At 40.2% G+C, this 21,957-nt stretch overlaps 1 protein-coding gene across 4 annotated transcripts in view; it reads left to right on the top strand.

Moving 5' to 3' along the window:
* Positions 1-21,957, top strand: part of ppp1r13bb (protein phosphatase 1, regulatory subunit 13Bb) — a 123,281-nt gene that overhangs the window by 77,809 nt on the left and 23,515 nt on the right. For 3 of the 4 annotated variants that reach the window (XM_043697523.2, XM_087989807.1, XM_043697521.2), the window contains exons 6-9: positions 7,788-7,962; positions 14,803-14,999; positions 15,614-15,778; positions 16,865-17,066. In XM_043697523.2, coding sequence (XP_043553458.1) covers positions 7,788-7,962; positions 14,803-14,999; positions 15,614-15,778; positions 16,865-17,066 — 739 coding nt within the window. The remainder of the gene's footprint in view (positions 1-7,787; positions 7,963-14,802; positions 15,000-15,613; positions 15,779-16,864; positions 17,067-21,957) is intronic. The other variant, XM_043697522.2, reaches the window with a different exon arrangement.

Below are 21,957 nucleotides of genomic sequence, written 5' to 3'. Positions count from 1 at the left end.
CTTGCCAGGAATGCTGACATTCCATCAAAGAATATTTTAAAAAAAGGTCTTGAAGCGAAGTGATTTATCCTTGTGAAACTATTTCATGGTGCTTAGAATCATTTTATAACAAAAGCAGTATACTTTCTTTGCATCATTTTATTTTCTACCTTCCTTAACTGACAGGTGAAGATGCAATCTGTTCAAAGGTTTCCACTATTACATAACTGGCTGATTTTACAAAGTCTCACTAGTCTAATTAAACTTGCCCTCCAGGTTCCCTTGATCTTTTCTTTAGAATTCTGACTGATTTGCTTTTTATATATTGCAAGCCACAATCCTGAATTAATATCCATGCACTTTTGCCTTCTGAAACCATTGCTGATCTTTAATTCACTTCAGTTTGGTATTATAATTTGGAATAGGTAGAATATTTGAGACTTGCTGTTGGACTGAGAAGCCATAGAAGGGATTTCTTATACTGAAACTGAATATTTTGTATCTTAACAACAGCAAACTGACTGATTGCGGAATACTACGGTAAATTACAAAAATATGTTAATAACTTTTTGCTGTGGTCACACAATTGGCAATGACGTGTGAGATTTTGTTTTAGCAAAAATAGCAAGGTGGTCATATTATTTAGTAAATAATCAAATAATTAAGACACCCACCCTGAAATCAAATGGGGTATTCAAAAGAAGTGGTGAGGAACTGGGATTCAACTACCACAGAGATTGGCTAAGCAACGCTGGATAAACATTTGTGGGAGAAAAGAGTAGAGGTTTACATTGATAGTTAGATCAGAAAAGACTGGAGGAGGCTCCAGTAGATCTTAACTGCTGACATGGGCAGGGTGGACAGCTTTTCACAGGTTCTTTTGAGGGGGAGAAAAATCAAGGAATTCCCTTTTGACACCAATTGAAATGTTGCTTCATAAAAGTCTCATTATCCCAGAAGCAGTATTCACAGTCGAAGGATTTGTCTTGTGAGAATAGTATAATTCAATTTAGCTCATTTGGCTGGATGGTTCGTTTGTGAAGCAGTGTGATACCAACATTGTGGATTCATTTCCTGTCACTGGCTGATCCATGAAGGACTCATCATCGCCAGCTCTCCCCTCACCTAAGATATGGTAGCCCTCAGGTTAAATCACCACCAGTCATCTCTCTCTCCTCTAATGAGAGAGCTGCTCAATGGTCTGGTAAGGCGATGACAACTTAACTTGAATATAATTCATACAGTTGAATTTTTTTCTTTGAGTGATTTTAATATGGCAGCTCTTAGCAGAACTCAGATTTTCGCACAGGGATTTATGGGAAACTGATAATTCAAAAGAAGCTTTTTGAACTTTTTAACATGGTTTTGGACAATTTGGAAGAAAACTGATGGTGAAAGTTGCATTGTAGCAGGATAATAACATTGAAAGGTAAATTAACCTGAAATCCTGACTATCTATTTGCAATCCATGGTGGGTGTAAGTGGATTTGGACTTAAACTTTGTTCACGTCACTTACATTTTCAGATCGTTGTTATCAGCAGGATATAATCAAACTTATTAGCCATCCATACCATTTCTCGGGTTTCAGGTTAATGACAACTCTGAAAACAAAAATTGCTGGAGATCACAGCAGGTCAGGTAACATCCATAGAGAGAAAGCAAACTAACATTTTGAGTCGAGATGACTCTTCATCAGAGCAAATGTAAAGTGTGGAGGCGTCAGCATTTATCAATGGTGGGGAGCAGTTGCAGTGCTGGCAGAGAAAGGATGTCGATGGTTCAGATTAAGTGATTGGAATGTGAGAATGGCAGAGCAATGGTGTGTCTAATTGCCCAACTGGGAAGAACAGACAGTCCCACAGGGATGGGTTAAGGGGAGAGAGGGAGACAGAGAATGTAACAAGCAAAACTAACAAAAAGGGAAGAATGAGTTCACAATTTGAAGATATTGAACTCAATATTGAGCTTAGAAGCTTGTAAACTGCATTGTCTGAAAATCAGATGTTGCTCCTTCAGTTTCCACAGTGATTCACTGGAGCATTGCAGCATGCTGAGGACAGACGAGTGCCCATACGAGCAGGATGCTGTGTTAAAACGACCAAATACAGGAAGGTCAGTCATGCCTGTGCTCGGACTGGAGGTGTTTTGCAAAGCACTCACCCAGAATGTGTTTGGTCTGTCCAATGTAGAGTGGACCACATTGGATGCAGCGAATACAAGATATAAGATTGGGGAAGCTACAGGTGAAATGCTGCTTCACCCGGAGAGACTGTTTAGGCTTTTGGTTGGTGAGCAGGGAGGAGGTGAAGGGGCAGGTGTTGCACCTTCTGTGGTTACGTGGGAAAGAACTATGGGAAGGTGAGATGGTGTTGGTGGTTGAGGGAATGTGCTAGTGTGCCTGTGAGGGAATGATCCTTACGAAATGCAGACAAGGGGAGTGAGAGGAAGATGTAAGGGTGGCGTTCTGCTGGAGTTGTCTGAAATGATGGAGAATGATCCTTTGAATGTGGAGGGTGGTGGGTTGTTAAGTGAGAACAAGGGGGGACCTGATCACTGACTGTGAATGATGGAAAGGGGCAAGGGTGTAGGACTGGTGATAGGTCAGATGCGGTTGAGGGCCCTGTCAACCACAGTGGGCAGGCAAAAGTGAGGACTGCAGATGCTGGAGATTAGAGTGGTGCTGGAAATGCACAGCACGTCAGGCAGCATCCAAGGAGCATGAAAATCAATCCGGAATCACACTGGACAAGAAACCACATGTTATGGAAGAAGGAAGACATGTCAGCAACCCTGTTTTGGAAGATGGGATCATCTGAACAAATATGATGTAGGTGAAGGAACTGGAAGCATGGGATAGAATCCTTGCAAGGTGTGAGGTGGGAAGAGCTGCAGTGAAAGTAGCTATGGGAGTCAGTGGCAAGCAGTGGACGAGTTATTCCCTGAACTGGAGATGGACAGGTCAAGGAAAGGAAGTGTCGCTTTGTTTCCACTGATGTTGCTAAACCTTAATTTTTTCCAATATTTCCTGTTTCTGTTTCTGATTTCCAGCATCAGTCATTCCTTGGGGTTTTTTCCACCGAGATTTTGCCTCAGCTGGAGCAATGCTGCTATGAGAGAGACGCGATAGGCTGGGTTGTTTTCTTTAGAGCATAGAAGTTTGAGGTCTACAAGGTTGAAGGGTATAAACAGGGTAGATAGGGAGAAACTGTTTCTTCCACAGAGTGGTCGATAACCAAGAGCACAGATTTAAGGTAAGTAGCAGGAAGTTTGGAGGGAATTTGAGCAAACAACTTTTCACGCAGACAGTTTTGGATATCTGCATATCTCTGCCTGAAAGGGTGTTGGAGTTGGAAATCCTCAAGACATTTAAAACTATTTAGATGAGCATATAGCACCCAAGCCAATGAGACAAATGGTAGAAAATGGAATTAGAATAGATGGCAGTTGGATTGACACTGACAGGATAGGTCAAAGGAACTCTCTCTGTGCTGTAAAAAAAAAAGTGACTCGGCAGGTTTGTAAGAGTGAGTCTGATAAAGGAATTCTCAAAAGGAAATACTAGAGACCAAGTTGAAGTCTTAACTACAACCAAGAAGCTGGAAGTTAAACCTGTTGTGAATGCAGGTGAGGTGAACAAGTTAACTGAGAGATGTGAAATTTTTTTGTCCAAAGGAAAGATAACCCTTCTTTCTTCAAATAATGCAATTAAACCCATAACTATTTTGCTGGAGAAGGATGTAGTCTTTCCTTCAAAGAGCGCAATGAAAGCCAAAGTGTTAGTAAATTAAATAAGTGGAAAGTATATTTCATATTGATGCACAAGGTGAGGTTAGAGTGCAACTTCTGTCTGAAGCAATGATATAGTAAGAGTTATTAAGAAATTACCCATGGATGAAGTTGATTTACTGCAGAGTAATTATTTGGCAAGAATAAAAGTTATAGCTTTAAGTATAATCACTGAAATCCTGAATGAGCTTCAAGTGACAAACAGTTACAGGAACAAGTTCCAGATTTCCATGCTGTACATCTCTATGACTTCTCCATCCTGTGGTAATCAGAATAGTAGTTAAGCAAAGTCTATCACCAGAAATCAAAATACTATGACAAACGGATGTTAGAGTAACAGAACCTTTTTTCAAGGATGAGCTGATTCAAAAGAACAATATGGTGATTATATTTTAATTAGTTGAGGTTCAGAAAGCAAATTCAAAGATAAGCAAATTAATACAGTGAGCTCACACTGAAAGTGTGACTGAAGGAATTCCCAATATGTTATTTTAAAAGCAGAGTTCTGATGAGGCGAAGACATCCTCATAGATCTGCAGACGAGGAATGGTATACTACCCAAATGCTGTAAGGAGAAATTCTAAGGAGTATGTGAAATACTTTTGGTGGTACATGGAGGAGTACAGGAAACTTGTGTCGATAAGCAGGCATTTTACGTAGCCAAGACTTCTTAAGGGTATAATGAGTTCTGCAAGACATACCATACTTATCAGAGTGTGAAAAAGCTGCAGCATCTACTCTAGTTATGACTTGATTCTTAAGTCATGTTATAGTACTTATAGTTCTAAAACTAAATATCATCACTCTACGTTGTTATAGCAAATGCATTATGTCAAAGGTTGATATTTTTATAGCTACATCAGTGGTACATGTCAGTATCCCTTGCATAAATGAATCTTAAAGAGGAATGAAGCACTCCCAACCCTGTTAGTATATCTTCTAATTGAGGAATTGGGTATAAATCTCTTTTTGTTGCTGTATTTTCTATTACTGGTGAAAGCTGACATGAATGGCCTTTGTCTTTAGAAGTAGTCAGAGTCAGGTACATTGTCATCTTGGTAGTCTCATGTGATTTTACACACTGCACAGTTTTAGACTGTGACTGCTTAGTGTTAAGTACGCAATTATCAGCGCACACTTCTCAATTAAGTCATGACACAAATCAGCTAGAAGAGTTTTGAGATAAAGCCATCAGATAACAGTATAGAATATATGCTGTAACTGATACTGAGCTATAAAAATGAACAAGGGACAGCCTTGATTTTTTGGCTGTCACGGAGTTGGGTAATACTGGATGAGGTGGTATGGAGTTATTACAGTCAACCTCAATGTTACTGACTGGTGAAAGGGATTAAAATTTGTGTTAAAAGTTCCTTGGCACTGAAGTTGTCAATAGTTTTACTAACTTTATCCCCGGCAAGATAAAACTATCCAGTCAAATTTGTAGGAAACCTAAAACCTCAACTAAGAAGATTTCAGATCATTAAAGGAACTTACTCAACTACTTAGCCAAAAGTTGGGTCCTGCAGTTTCCCTTCCCACATGGTGGTTGATGCTCTCCAGCGCATCTCATCCACTTTCCGTACCTTCACCGTCAAACCCCACCCCTCCAACCACAAGAAGGACAGAAACCCCCGATCCTCACCTTCCACCCCACCAACGCATCATCCTCCACCATTTCTGCTACGTATAAACAGATCCCACCACTAGAAATATATTTCCCTCCCCACCCCTATCCACTTTCAGTTCTCTCCGCAGCTATCCCGTCAGGTCCACTCCCACCAACAACCCATCCTTCCTTCCTGGCACCTTCCCCTGCCACCGCAGGATTTGCAAAACCTATGCCAACACCTCCCCCTCATTTCTGTCCAAGGCCCCAAAAGAGCCTTCCACATTATCAAAGTTTCACCTGCACTTCTACACATGTCATTTACTGTGTCCATTGCTCCCAATGCAGTCTCCTCTACATTGGGGCAACAGAATGCCTACTCGCAGAGCAGTTCAGAGAACACCTTCGGGATACCTGCACCAACCAACCACACCGCCCCCTGGCTGAACACTTCAACTCCCCCTCCCACTCTGCCGAGGATATGCAGGTCCTGAGCCTCCTCCATCACCACTCCCTTATCACCCAATGCCTGAAAACCTGCTCTTCTGTCTCGGGACCCTGCAACCCCATGGCATCAATGTGGGTTTCACTAGTTTCTTCTTTTTCCCCGTTACCCCCCCACCTTATCCCAGTTCCAACCTTCCAGTTCAGCACTGCTGTCATGACCTGTCTTACCTGCCTGTCTTCCTTCCCACCTATCCACTCCATCCTCCCCTCTGACCTATCACCATTACCCCCAGCTATTACACTCTCAGCTACCTTTCCCTCCATCCCCATCCCCACCCCCTCCCATTTATCTCTCCACCCCCGAGGCTCCCAGCCTCATTCCTGATGTAGGGCTTTAGCCTGAAGCATTGATTTTTCTGCTCCTCGGATGCTGCCTGACCTGTGCTTTTCCAGGACCACATTCTCGACTCCAGCAAAGAAATGTCTACCAAGTCTGAAAAGTTTCCAAACTAGCAAAATTGTTTCGGAACAGAATATTTCTGTAGGAATATTACAGCAGAAACAACTTGCCGTAAGTTAACCAGTTAAAATCTTTGAAAATCCTTAATTAAGAGTTCTATGCTCTTGTTATCTGTGTTTGTGATAATGAGGATTAAGTAGGAGACTACACCCTTAATACTCATGACTTCATTATAAGAATCAATTCCGAATTCATTGCAGTATTGAGAAGTCTGTGATAACTAAAAATAGTTGTACCATGACAATTCTACTTTAAAGTTAATTTTTTAAGATTTTTAAATCTATCTTAAGCAATTGAATATTCAAACAAGGATATGTGATTTAGATTATATACAATCCAGAATAATTTCTCAATAGTATTGTGTGTCTTTATCTCAAACTTTAAAGGAAATTCAGTTTCCAACTTGACTCTAGGGTCCCACAAAGTGGTTGAGTTTGTCTCCCTATCTGCACATGTTGGCTTTTTAAGAAATGTTCTGGGCCTGCAGCAATTAGAAACAAGCTGCTATTGTGTTTAATTCAAATTTTTTGGCAAAGAAAGGTTCTTGAGGATCATAATAGTCCTTTCTTGCAAGAGACCTCATTTAGAGTAAGCAAACTCGGAGGTGCAAGAGGTAGTAAGGCCATCTCATACCTCCCTCTGTCTACAATACTGAGAATTTGCTCCCAGCAAAATTTCATATTCTCATACTGGTTAGTTTCTGCTTTAAACTTAACGCTTTAATTGATAGCTTGATTTTGTGATTTTCTTTTACAAAACTATCTGGTGACCGCTGGATTTGTATAGGTACTTGTGAAAACATAATAGCCAACATAGACTCACTCAAGGTTCAAGTTTAGATAAACAGAACATCCACTTAATTTTGCATTCTCCTACTTCACTGATCTGTGAATCATTTTGCACTGTGATTTGCTGGCTTCTGAAGACAAGCAAGAATACCAAATTGGATTTGCAAGGGAAATGTAAGCACAGAGTCACATTGTTGCCATTCAACAGAGTAAAACTCTGACACAAAGTTCTCTTCTTGCCTGCCAACACTCTTGATCTGTCATAAATCTGAAACAAGGTATTGTTCCACAAATCAATCTATCATAGTACTTAATCTTCACTTTAAGATACCTTGTGTCTCTGATGCAGCACAGCAAATGGAGGCTTTTGAAATGCAAAATTGTAATATTGCAATTTAGGTATAAGCAATGCTAGAAATATTCAGTCATCTGGCAGCATCACGTGTTTCTCTTTCACTAGATGCTGCCAAACCTGCTTGATAATTATAGCACTTTTTGCTCTTATTTCAGATTTCTAGTATCCACAGTATTCTGCTTTTGGTTTAAATACTCACATGTTGCTTTACCCTGTAATATAGTGTCCATATTTGTGTTGCAAGATTTTAATTTGAAGAAGCAGAATCAAAGATCAGTACTTGGTTCCTCTTTTTCCCAAAGGAGCAGCGTTTGCGTTATCTGAAACAACAAGAGCGGCGTCAGCAGCAGTCTATTTCAGAAAGTGAAAAATTACAAAAATTGAAAGAACGTATGGAGAGTCAGGAGGCAAAATTGAAACGGATACGAGCTATGCGAGGACAGGTGGACTACAGTAAAATTATCAATGGCAATCTATGTGAGTATTCTTCATTTCAAATATATTTTGATTTTCAAGCACTAGCAATGTGGTTGACTCTCAACTGCCCTCTGGGAAATTAGGGGTGGGCAATGAATGCTGGCCTAGCCAGCGATGCTGGCATCCTGTGAATGAATTTTAAAATATAGTTAAGGTCTATCAGTAAAAAGTTAATTTATTTTGGACAATATTATAGAATATGCAGTATGTGTTGCTTATACCTGTGTCGGCTCTCTGAAAGAGCTCTTCATTTGTTCCTTTCCCCAATGCCATTTATTGTTCTTATTTTACAAATATTTATCCACTTTGCTTTCTAGAAGAAATTGTGAATACTGCTTCCACTTCGTTTCTGACCAAGCATTTCACATTCTAACAAGTTTCTTGATTTTGTTTTGAAAAACACTTAATGCCTCCTTCATTTTACAATTGAATTTATGATCAAAATTCAATTTATGATCTTTTCTAGTCACACGTTGTTCATGAGAATGTTTCTTCCATATTTACCTCGACAAAACTCAATATTTTTAAACAAAAACATTTCGAGTCCAGTGACGCAGTGAAACTTTCTCTTTACAGATGCTGCCTGCTGCAAGACCTACTGTGTTTCTCCAGTACTCTGTTTTTGTTCTAGATTACTCGCATCTGCAGTTCTTTGTGTCTGTCAGTATCATACATCTTTAGGTGTAAAACCAAATTTCTCTAGTGTAATCTTCAAAACTGTTGTCTCTTCAGTATCTTTTCATTGGTCTTGACATTCTGTGTAAAGTGAAATTCCCAAAACTGAATGCAATATTCTAAATGCAATTCAGTCGAGGCTTGGGTGCAACTGCGCCTGGATTATTCGGTGTAGATTTGGGCTCCTTACCCAAGGTAAGATACCCCTGACACTCATTGAGTGCAGCAAGAAATATCCCACATTGATTCTAGGGATGTTGGAGTTGTCCACTGAGAAGGGACTGTGGAGATTGACCCTGTATTCTCTGGAGTTTAGAAGAAAAAGAGGACATGTCACTGAGCCATAGAAAATTATTATAGGGCTTTAGAGGGTATATGTAGAAAGGATTGTTCCACTGGCTGGCGTTCTATATTCAGGGAATGCAGCCTTAGAATAAGGGTAAGTAATTTAGGACTTAGAATCTCCTCAGGGGATAGTGAGTCTTTGGAATTCTCAATACCAAAGGACTCTGGATGTTCAGTCATTAAGTATGTTCAGGGCATAGACTTATAATTATTAAAAATATCAAAGGTTACGAAGATAGTACGGGAAAATGATGTTGCGAAGGAAGACCAGGCTCAAGAGGCTGAAATGCCTACTTCTGTATAGTATAATTTCGAAGATCCTTTCTGAGGCCCAACATTACTGCAGTCTTTTCATTTTGCATCCATGTGCTAAAATCTAAATCCCATTTATTCATTGAATTCGGCCTCATTAAATTGTTCTCCTATTTTGACAATTTCTTTTTTTAAGGCTTTAGTCTTCTCTCCTTTCAAAGTTTTGCCCTTTATTTTATATTTCCCTCTTCATTCTTTCTATCAAAATATATGGAATCTTAATCTTTGCTGTGGTTGCCTGAAGAGTTATGTGCATAGTATGCATTGCATTTCTTTTTGAAACTTTTGTTTCCAAAAGCTATCAAATTTGCAGACATTGTGAATTTTACAAATCAAGGGACTTCTTGTTACGAACCATTAAAACACTAGTATCTTTTTAGATACCCTTTCCCATGTTAAACTTAGGTACAGTTTTGAAGCATGTGGATGATACAAAATTTGGTAATAAAGTGAACAAGATAGTGGCATACTTCTGGAAAGCACAGACAGATTAGTAAGATTGGGAGACACATGGACAAAGCAATTTAAAATGGTCAAGTATGTAGGAAGTTTTGGGAGGTATGTTATGAAAAGGCAGTGAGTACAGGAGCCCAGGGATCAAGGGATTCTTATGATCTTGAATGAAACCGGCATTTTTTTTTTAAAGAATCTGAAAACCCAGCTATTTATTAAAAGAATGGAGCCACAAAGTTCACAGTTTAAATGAAATAATTTTACTATAGAAAAATGGTGATATCTTGAAAAATATCCATATTACAAAGCAGGAGGTGCTGGATGTCTTAAAACACAAAAAAGTGGATAAATCCCCAGGACTTGCTTAGGTGTACCTTAGAGATCTGTGGGAAGCTAGGGAAGTGATTGTTGGGCCCCTTGCTGAGATATTTGTATCATTGATAGTCACAGGTGAGGTGCCAGAAGACTGGAGGTTGGCTAACGTGGTGCCATTATTTAGGAAAGGTGGTAAGGGAAGGTCAGGGAACTATAGACCTGTGAGCCTGACATTTACGTGCATTTGGTAAGCCAAGGACTGATAGTCAACGTGGCTTTGTGCATGGAAAGTCATGTCTCGGGAACCTTAATAAGTTTTTGAAAAAGTAACAGAGGATTGATGAGAGCAGAGTGGTGGACGTGATCTATATGGACTTCAATAAAGCGTTCAATAGACAATAGGTGCAGGAGTAGGCCATTCTGCCCTTTTGAGCCTGCACCACCATTCAATATGATCATGGCTGATCATCCTTAATTAGTATCCTGTTCCTGCCTTATCTCCATAACCCTTGATTCCACTATCCTTGAGAGCTCTATCCAACTCTTTCTTAAATGAATCCAGAGACTGTGCCTCCACTGCCCTCTAGGGCAGAGCATTCCACACAGCCACCACTCTCTGGATGAAAAAGTTTCTCCTCATCTCTGTCCTAAATGGTCTACCCCATATTTTTAAGCTGTGTCCTCTAGTTCGGGACTCACCCATCAAAGGAAACATGTTTCCTGCCTCCAGAGTGTCCAATCCTTTAATAATCTTATATGTCTCAATCAGATTCCCTCTCAGTCTTCTAAACTCAAGGGTATACAAGCCCAGTCGCTCCAGTCTTTCAGCATAAGGTAGTCCCGCCATTCTAGGAATTGACCTCGTGAACCTACGCTGCACTCCCTCAATAGCCAGAATGTCTTTCCTCAAATTTGGAGACCAGAGCTGCACACAGTACTCCAGGTGTGGTCTCACCAGGGCCCTGTACAGCTGCAGAAGAACCTCTTTGCTTCTAAAGGTTCGACAAGGTTCCTCATGGACGACTGGTTAGCAGACTATAGCCTTAAAAAAAGAAATTGTCATGGAATATAGGGAGAACTAGCCATTTGGATAGAGAACTGGCTTGAAGGTAGAATACAGAGAGTGGAGGTAGAGGGCTGCTTTTCAGCCTGGAGGCCTGTGACCATTGGTGTGCCACAAGGATCAGGGCTGGGTCCACTGCTTTTTGTCATTTGTATAAATTATTTGGATGTGAACATAAGAGGTATAGTTAGTAAGTTTGCAGATGACACCAAAATTGGTGGTGGAGGACAGTGAAGAATGTTACCTCAGATTACAATGGGATCTTGATCAGATGGGCCAGTGGACTGAGGAGTGGCAGATGGAGTTTAATTCAGATAAATGTGAGGTGCTGCATTTTGCAAAAGCAAAACTTAATGGTAAGGTCCTGAGGAGTCTTGCTGAACACAGAGACCTTGGAGTGCAGGTTCATAACTCCTTGAAAGTGGAGTCGCAGCTAGATAGGATAGTGAAGAAGGCGTTTGGTATGCTTTCCTTTATTAGACACAGCATTGAGTATAGGAACTGGGAGGTCATGTTGCAACTGTACAGGACATTGGTTAGGCCACTTTTTGAATATAGTGTGCAATTCTGGTCTCCCTCCTTTCAGAAGGATGTTGTGATACTTGAGAGGGTTCAGAACAGATTTACAAGCACATTGCCAGGGTTGGAAGATTTGGGAAACAGGGAGAAGCTGAATAAGCTGGGGCTGTTTTCCTTGGAGCGTTGGAGGCTGAGGAGTGACCTTATAGGGGTTTATAAATTCATGAGGGGCATGGATAGGGTAAATAGATATGGTCTTTTTCCTGGGGCGGGGGGAAGTCCAGAACTAGAGGGCAGAAGTTTAGGGTGAGAGGTGAAAGCTGTAAAAGAGACCTAAGGGGCAACGTTTTCATGCTGGGGGTGATGCGATTATAGAATGTGCTGCCAGAGGAAGTGGTGGAGGCTGGTACAATTGCAACATTTAAAAGGCATCTGGATGGGTATATGAAAAAGAAGGGTTTAGAGGGCATTGGGCCATGTGCTGGAAAATGGGACTAAATTAGGTTGGGATATCTGGTTGGCATGGACGAGTTGGACTGAAGGATCTGTTTCTATGACTCTATAACAAAAATGCATTGCATACAATTGTGTAAGTGTAAGACTCCGTTTTCCTCTCCCTTCCCCAACGCTGCAACCCTCAAACTTTGAATGTGTAACAACTTAATCTGGATGCTGTTAACAGCTTGAATTCAGAATAAGATTTCTTCAGCTTTTTGCATATATCCATCAAGGCTGTCCCTTCAAATCTCCTGCAAATGTTGTAAAGTTGCTAAGCTTCCACCCCCCCCCCCCCAAAACAAACCCACCCTGGCATTTTTCTAATTCTGATGTTCTGTATTTAAAGAGATTCTATCTAAAATCTCTCTCTCTCTCTCTCCATCTCTCTCTCTCCTCTGAATCTCTCCTCTTTCCTCCTTCAGCCTGGATATGCCAGAAATGCACCTCCCATTGCAGCCCTGTAGTTGAGCAGTTCCAGCATTTTTTTGCTAATGCCCAGAATTTCAACTGAATTCTGCTAAACAACATGTTTCCTTCAACTTATTCTAAACTCCCAAGCTAAGCTGCTTGAATCAAGAACTCATCCCTCTTCTTGTTGACCCTTTTGTTTTATATTGTTCATCTCCCAGGCAACCTGATCACATGAACTATTTAGTAGTGCTCAGCGTTTTTTGCTAGAACTCAGTTCCTAATTCTTAAAGGAACCATTACTCCATAAAATCGGCTTTCTTTCCCCTAATAGCACCTGGGGCCCTTACAGTATGCAGATTTGCAGATTTTTAAAGGTGGCAGGGTAGTTTACTGTAGCTGTAGGAAAGTACTTGGAATTCTTTGTAAATACAGCCATTAACAGCAAAAATAAGTTATGCTAAAACCTTTGCAAATCTCTGCTCAGCTCTCAGCTAGACCATTATTTTCAGTTATGAGTCTCCATATCCCTGGACTGAACCTGTCTTTGTTTTTTGTATCGTAATGAATGGGCACATGTGAAGTCTTGCCAGGTACAGTTGTGAATGTTGTTGTACAATTGACCATCTAGTTTGAGAAGGAGGCTGCGTGAATATCAGCATCCTAAGTTTGGTAGAACCCAGCATTACTGCAAAAGAAATTGCTGAAGCATTTGCAATGATGCTAGAGTGTGAACCCGATCATCTACCTTGGTCTATTCCTGAGATCCTCACCACCACTGAATTCAGCCTCTTGTCAACTTGATTCACTTTGTGATATCAAGGAATGACCAAGTCAGCTAGATACTGGATAAAGAATGATTCCCCTGAAGCAGCATGGCTCCGTTGTTGCAAGATGTGCTCCTGAAGCAGCTGCATTTCTACCCAAGCTATTCCAACATAACTAGAACACTGGCTTTTACTTAACAACAAGAAAACTTGTGTCAGGGTACACATGTATTCCAACTATTAAAGGCAACAGATCCAGTCCGTTGAGGTCATTGACAGTGCGATCAAGCGACATTTGCACAGCCCTGACCTGCTTACCAGTTTTCACTGATCTGCCCTCAATCATAATGTCAGAATTGGAGTTTTTCATTATGCACTGCTTGATTCTATTCTCAAATACTCGAATGATGAAACAATCTGTGCCCACATGCAGCAAATCATGGCCTCATTGCTGCTTTGGGCTTGTAAGTGGAAGTAACAATTGTATCTCACATTCATCAAGCCACAGAGTTTTGAGCAGGGGAGAATCTAACCATCTCCTTTGAAATTCTCTGGCATCACTATTGTCAAAGCCCTTACATCTGAGGTGTTCCACTTGACCATAAACACACCTGTACCAGCTGCGCGCACACTGACATTGAGCACAAATCAGAAATTAATTGTTATATGGCTATAACTTGACTGATGCCTGAAAAGGAATGTTTTACAATGTATAAAACACTGGAGTACTTTCTACTTGCCTGGATGTCCAACAATACTCAAGGCTAAATAAGAGACAAAACAGCCTGCTTGATCAACAACCACTCTAAAACCCTTACTCCTTCCACTATTAGTGCACCAGGGATATAATGTGTGCAGCCACTGAAAATACATTGCAGCCACTTGCCAAAGCTGCATCAACACTCAAACATATGAATCTTCAAAGACCTGGGAGCATTCTGGGTTCTCTTGCAAGTCTCACATTGAAATGACTGGAAATTGTATCATTCATTCTTCATTGCTGAATCAAAAGCCTAAAACCGTCTCTTCTGACAGCATTTTGGAATTGCCTTCACCAGATGGACTGCATTGATTTGTCACCAACTTCTCACGAGTAGTTGGAGAGGAAAAATAAATGTTGACCGTGCAAGCGATACCATTCCTTATGATTTCTCCTATTTGTAACATGGCAAAGTCCTCCAGTCTGTATTTGAGAAATTTCTTAGCTTGTCATATGTGCCACATGCCCTCAAGTTCAGACATGTTAAGGTCAATGAAAAGGCAGGAGCGATGGTTTCATGCATGTATGACATCCTTATTGCATTGCATCCAAGAGCTCCTACAACCCAATGGTACAACATGTGGATTTTAGCTGTTTTCCAGCACATTAACTTTAAACTAGAATATTGTCTTGCTATTTTCTTGAAGTTTGGGAGGTTGCTATTTTTGCTAGCAAATTTGGAGGTTGCTATTTTTTATTTTTCTTGCCCTTTTTTCTTCTCATAGCATCTGAAATTGAGCACATCAATAATATGTTCCATGAGAAACAACGTGAGTTGCAGTCAGCTGTATTGAAAGTTGATCAGCTAACACAGCAACTCGACGACTTGAGGAAAGGAAAATCTAATGGATTGCAGTCTTATAATGGACAAGTGCCAGGACCTGCTGCAGTTGAATTAAAGAAGCTATACCAAGAACTGCAGGTAAGGCATGTGGCATGAACTGTAGGTACGGTATGAATTTTTATCATATTGTACCTAGAACCAAAGAGAAAAAAATTAATTTCAGTAAAGAGGATCATGAATCTTAACATCATCTTTGTCATGACACTGTTGAATGCTAAAAGTATAAATCTGCATTCACCTTGACATTTCTGAAGATGGTGATCTTCATTTGATTGAAGATGTTCTTTATAGAAGCATAGGATTTTTTTAAAAAAAAACTGCTTTCATTATAGTTCCATGTACTTATTTTGCACAATGGTTAAGAAGGCAAGCAAACAAAATCAGTCTATCAAGTGGCTGATTCACTTAAGCCAGGCACTAGGAAGACCAATTGCTTCAAAAAAATTCATTCTGGCAACCAGCCTCACCAATCTGGCAGCGTCAATTTTGGATTGGCACTGGCTGCACAACACCAACGTGCTGGGAGCCAGCACCATTAGCATAGGTCTCACACAACAGAAAAGCAGCAATAGAGAAGCTTGCCGCTCCCTAACTTTCCCTGACCAACTAACGAAACTTGAGCTTGAGGAAGAGTTCATAAACACAGTATGATACAGAACATCTTCACACTATGGATTTACTGTCCTTTTTAGATTCGCAACAAACTTAATCAGGAACAAAACACTAAACTTCAACATCAAAAAGAACTGCTTAACAAGCGTAATGTGGAAGTGACGATGATGGACAAAAGAATCAGTGAACTTCGTGAACGTTTGTGGAAGAAGAAATCTGAATCACGTCAAAAGGAAAACATCCCTGTATGATGCTGATTTCTATTTTTATATCTTAAGATTTTGTTTGTAATTGAACAAATGTGCACAGTTCTGCAAAGAAACATTAGAGTTCTGAACTGCTTTGATTTGTGCTTATCATATCCTTGCAAGCAGATCTTTTAAACACACAATCTGAACTCTTGTTTCCTAAAAGATGAAGATTTCACTAATTTTGTCTTGTTAATAAGTAAGTAATGATACAATGCCATTTGTTGCATTTTGTTTTGCTGAATTATTGAGCAACAGCTGTGTTAAAATGACTTTCATTAACATCTGTATAATTGGAAATTATTATCTGTTGTGCATCATTAGCCTCATAGTTTCAAAACATCGCATCATTTGTGTGCCCAGAGGGCTAAAAACCCAGGCCACTTGGTTTTCTATTTTTTTAAGTTGCTAATTGGGTGACATGTAATCATTGGACATTTCAAAGCAATCAGAAGATAGGAAAATCAGCAAGTAGCAGCTACGAGACCAACCAAAACCACTTTTCTTTTTTCCCAGACCTGTACTATTTACAAATTAGCATAATACCAAGAAATCAGATTACTCACTTATTTGCAACTACTTTGTGAAATGACATTGTTTTCTCAACCAATTAACTGTAACATAGTCTAATTAATGAAGGGTCTGTTTCTGTGCTATATGACTGTATATTTGTACTCTGAAATACTAGAATTTACAGTACAAACATAAGAATGCTAAGTATATGGAGACAATGGGAAAATTCCTGGCATGGCTACCTCGTCATTTTCCTTCCTGACTGCAGTTATTGCCATTACTGTCCACCTATTTTCTTCTTACAATGTCTACTAGCCAGCAGTCAATCTGAAGTTGTTTTCAGCTTTTTTAACTTGAGTCCCATTGGACCCCCTAAAGTCCCACTTGCCATTACCTCCCTTCCATCCTACTATAGTGGCATAATCCTCCAACTCAATATAAAATTGGTTGTCCAAACCAGTTTTGTCAAGATAAGATTCTAATAATGCAAATTTATTGTGGTGAAACAGTTGACCTTTCCTTAAAATTTGATATTGATGTTTGTTTTAAACAAACCTGTTTCTCCTCTAGCAGCTGAATCGAATTAATGGCACACCAACAACACCAGCGCACTCTAACACCTCTGGTCGTGTGGCTGCTGTAGGACCCTACATCCAAGTTTCTACTGCAGCTAGATCAGAAAGTAACCAGTCATCACCAGGAGAGATCTTGAAACCTCAGTCACTGACCATATCTAGCAATGGTGGCTATGTGATGACTAGAGCAAAATCTGGTAAGCAGAGGAGTGTGTTGCTTTTTTTTTATAAAAGAAAACCTACAGTCCTGTTCTGAGAGGGAGTAACATGCTACAGAAAGAGTGAAATCCTTGGAGGGAGGCTTAACCTGTAATTCAGTAGCATTGTGGTAATGTCTGTAGATGAGTATTTCTGTGTTTAAGGCTAATATTCTGGAAATATGGGTTTAAACTCAACATAATGGGTGGTAAAATTTGAATTGGATACAATTTAGAATTAGATCTCATCTAATGGTGATCACTCAGCCATTGTCAACTGTCATTTTTTTTAAAATGACGAATATCTTTGAGAGAAGGTCATCTGTCTTTGCCTGGTCTATAGTCTATGTATGACTTCATATCCATAGGGCGGCACAGTGGTTAGCACTGCTGCCTCACAGCGTCAGAGACCTGGGTTCAATTCCTGCCTCAGGCAACTGTCTGTGTGGAGTTTGCACATTCTCCCTGTGTCTTGTGTGCGTTTCCTCCGGTGCTCCGGTTTCCTCCCACAGTCCAAAAATGTGCAGGTTAGGTGAATTGGCCATGCTAAATTGCCCGTAGTGTTGGGTGAAGGGGTAAATGTAGGGGAATGGATCTGGGTGGGTTGCTGTTCGGAGGGTCGGTGTGGACTTTTTGGGCCAAAGGGCCTGTTTCCACACTGTAAGTAATCTGAAAAAAAATCTGGTTAACTTTTAACTGCCGTCTGAAATGGTCTAGAGAGTAATAGCTTCAAGAGCAACAAAGGGTGGGCAAAATGTCTACCTTGCTAGAAATGCCCATATCCCATACAAGAGTAAAAAAAAAATGTCATGGTTCAACCCACAGTGTGTGTTCCATGGCAAAGCAATGTTGATTCCAAACCGATTTAAAATCTGAACATTTGGCTGTATCTTTGCCAATTAAAGCCATGTTTACTCATATGCCCCTCCTTCCATTCCCAGTGTAATATTCTGTTTCACAACTTTTTGTACTGAGTGAGTCTGTATTTAAGTAACCTCTTCCCTGGTTTCTTCCCTGAGTTCTGATTTTGAATAACAAAATGTATGAATTAAGTTACAATTGTTTTCTTTTCTCCCTATGTTTATATTATGACTTCCCTGTCCTCTTTTATATTTCAATCCCCTTAGAGTTCAAAAATCTAGCATCCTCAACTTTGGATATATTCAGACAACTCATGGCAATTTGAGAAGCAGTTGGTTGAGGTATAGAACTTTTTCCAACAGTGTCACATACATGGTTACAGAGTGGTGCCCCTCAAACTGCATGCAAACAATTGCCTCTCTATTGGAGAGAGGAGCCTTTCTTGCCTTAACTACTAATTACTTTTGCATGTTGTCTAGATGAGTCGCACAGAACTGAGATGTTGCAGGCAGAAAGATATATTTGTAGTAGATCCAGTTTAAATTACCTGTTTCCATTTTAAATGTAGGTATAGGAATCTATAATGCAGAATGATGGATTAGACAGACAGTATCTGCAGACAAAATAGTTCACTTTTAGATTTGGGGCTTTTTGTGCTATGTTTAGAGCTATGAAAGCCACAAATGCATTACACATATAGCACAGAAATTTAACTTTGTGTTGTTGGAATTTTACAATATTATGCATCATATTATGCATTATCCCTGATTTTGGCCATTTATTAAAGAAACATTGAATCCATGTTCTTGAATGAGAATCAAGAATGTCTGAAATACTCAGCAGGCCAGGCAACATGTTAACAAACAAAAGCAGTAATTGCTGGAGAAACTCAGTAGGTCTAGCTGCATCTTTGAGGAGTTAACAGGGTTCACGTGATTAGCTGTGGTCTCAAATATGACCCCTGCAGGACTCCACTAGTCACCATCTGCCATTCTGAAAAAGACCCCTTTATCCCCACACTCTGTCTTCTGCCAGACAGCCAATCCTCTGTCCATGCCAGTACCTTTCCCTTACCACTATGGACTCATCTTGTTTAGCAGCCTTATCAAAGGCCTTCAGGAAATCCAGATAGATTGCATCTACTTGCTCTCCTTTGTCTAACTTGCTCATTACTTCCTCAAAGAATTCTAACAGATTTGTCAGGCGCTGCTTTCCATTAACAAAGCCATGCTGACCAAGCCCTATTTTACCAAGGTTTTCCAAGTACTCCATAATCTCATCCTTATTAATGGACTCTAAAATCTTACCAATGACCAGTCGTCCTATAATTTCCCATCTGCTTCATTCCCTTCTTCAACAGGGGTGTACATTTGCCATTTTCCAGCACCCTGAGTCCTTTCTTGACTCCAGTGATTCCTGAAAAATAACCACTAATGTCTTCACTATCACTTTAGCTATCGCCTTCAGAACCCTGAGGTGTAGTTGATCCAACCTGGGTGTTTTATCTATCTTCAGATCTTTCAGCTTCCCCAGCACCTTCACCCTTATGGCCACTATATTCACCTCTGTCCCCGACTAAAGTTCTGGTATACTGCTAATAACTTCCATTGTGAAGACTGATGTCAAGTATCTATTCAGTTCCTCTGCCATTTTTTAGCTCTCCATTACTACTACTCCAGCCTAATTTTTCAGTGGTCCGATATTCACACTTACCTTTTAGATGCCTAAAAACTCTTGCAATCTTCTTTTATATTACTAGCTAGCTTGCCCTCTTATTTCATAGTCTCCCTGCTTATTACTTTTTTTGTTGTCCTCTGCAGGTTTTTAAAGGCTTCCAAATTGCAGTGGCTTCCCACTAATCTGCACACATCGTATGCTTTTTCTTTTGCTTTTGTGCTATCCCTGGCTCTGCTTGCCATGGCTGCCTCATCCTCCCCTTAGTTTCTTCTTCCTTGAGATGAATATCTGCTGTGCTTTCTGCATTACCTCTAGAATCTCCTGCAGTCTACAGTCCTGTTCCACTGCTGCTGCACTGGCTCTCCTTCTAATCAGCTGTGGCCAACTCCTCCCTTTTGTCTTTCTATGTTATTTTTTCTATTCATTTACAGGATGAGGGTGTTGCTGGTTAGCCCAGAAGGCAATTAAGAGTCAGACACATTGTTGACAGTCTGGATTCACATGTAGGCCAAATTAAGTAAGGATGGCAGTTTCCTTCCCAAAAGGACATTTGTGAATCAGATGGGTTCTGTTTTCCCATTATCTCCCCTGACTCAATTGTAATACTGTTACATTTGATTCCAGATTCTCCATCATGCTGCAGGGTGAATACGATCACTGCTCCCTCAGGGTTCCTTCACCTTAAGCTCCCTAATCAAATCTGACTCATTTTTCATCACCAAATCCAGAATTGTCTATTCCTTAGTGCATTCTATCATAAGCTGTTCCAAAAAACCATCTTGCGATTTTTGAGAAGGTTTGTAGTTCAGGTTGTAAGTTTGCTTGTGAAGCTGGCAGGTTTGTTTTCAGATGTTTCGTCACCACGCTAGGTGACATCATCAGCAAGCCCCCAGTGAAGCGTTGGTGTTCTGTTCCGCTTTCTGTTTGTGTATCTTGGTCTCTTAAGGTGGGTGATATCATTTCCGATTCTTTTTCTCAGAGGTTGGTAAATGGAGTCGAACCGGAACTCCATCAATAAACACATCGATTTAGACTCCATTTACCTACCTCTGAGAAAAAGAACCAGAAATGGTATCACCCACCTTATGAGATCAAGACACACAAGTAGAAAGCGGGACAGAGGACCAGTGTTTCACCAGAGGCTCACTGATAACGTTACCTAGTATGGTGACAAAACATCTGAAAACAAACCTTCCAGTTCAGCGAGCAAACTTACAACCAAAGCAGTCTTGTAGACATTCCATGAAATTCATTCCCTGGGATCCACAACCAACCTGATTTTCTTAGTCCACCTGCATATTGAAGACCCCGTGATTATTGTAATAACACCTTTCTTACTTGCCTTTTCTATGTTAGGATGTGGGGCAGAAAATAAATCATATCTACTATTGTGCATCATTCCCATCAGTGTTTTTTTTCTTTTGAGGTTCTTCAATTCTACCTACACAGATTCTACACCTTATGACCCTATGTCACTTGCTATAGATTTAATTTCATTGCTTACTAACAAGGCAACTCCACCCCATCTGCCTGTCTTTTCGGTAGGATGCAAATTCTGGATATTTAGTTCTCAGTCCTGATCCCCTTACAGCCACGTCTATGACGACTACAACAACATATTTGTCAATTCCAATCTTCGCTACAAGCCTATTTACCTAGTTTCATGTACTGTATGCATTTAAGTACAATACCTTCAGTCCTGCACTGACCACACCTGTTTCTTGTAGTTGCCTCCTATCTACTGTGCCAGAAGTTAGATTCCTGACCCTTTTTGCATGGAGGCTGAGGGAGGATCTGATTGAAGTATTCAGAATTATGAGAGGCAGAGAGAGAGTAGATCGTGAAAATTGTTTACTCATTACAGATGTGTCTAAGGTCAGAAGGCACAAGTTTAAGGTGAGGAGTATATGATCTCGAGGAGATCTGAGAAAAGGTTTTTTTTCATCCAGAGGTTGATAGAAATATGGAATATGCTGCCTGGTCCGGTGGTAAGTACTGTCACAACTTTTAAGAAGCATGTGGATGAGCATTTTAGATGCCAAAGCATTGTAGGCTGTAGATCAAATGCAAATAAATAGGATTAGTTAGTTTGGTGTTGTTGGTTGGCATAGACATAGTGAGCCAAAGGGTCTGTGTCTATGCTGCAAGAGTTTACGATATACTTCCTGTCGTATTATTGTTGTGGAAATTTAATGTCCTTTCCTACTTTGTATAAATATATAAAACGCCAAAGACTGGCTAAGGTAAAATTGGTCCTTCAGAGGATGAGAAGGGGGGCTTAGTAATGGAATATGAGGAAATGGTCAATGAACAAGTATTTTGTGTCAGTCTTCACAATGGAGGACACGAATAA

Source organism: Chiloscyllium plagiosum, unplaced genomic scaffold (genome assembly GCF_037043375.1).
Source record: "Chiloscyllium plagiosum isolate Xiang-an unplaced genomic scaffold, Cpla_swu_hap1 HiC_scaffold_8, whole genome shotgun sequence".
NCBI lineage: Eukaryota > Metazoa > Chordata > Chondrichthyes > Orectolobiformes > Hemiscylliidae > Chiloscyllium > Chiloscyllium plagiosum.
This window is presented reverse-complemented; position numbering and strand designations above follow the sequence as displayed.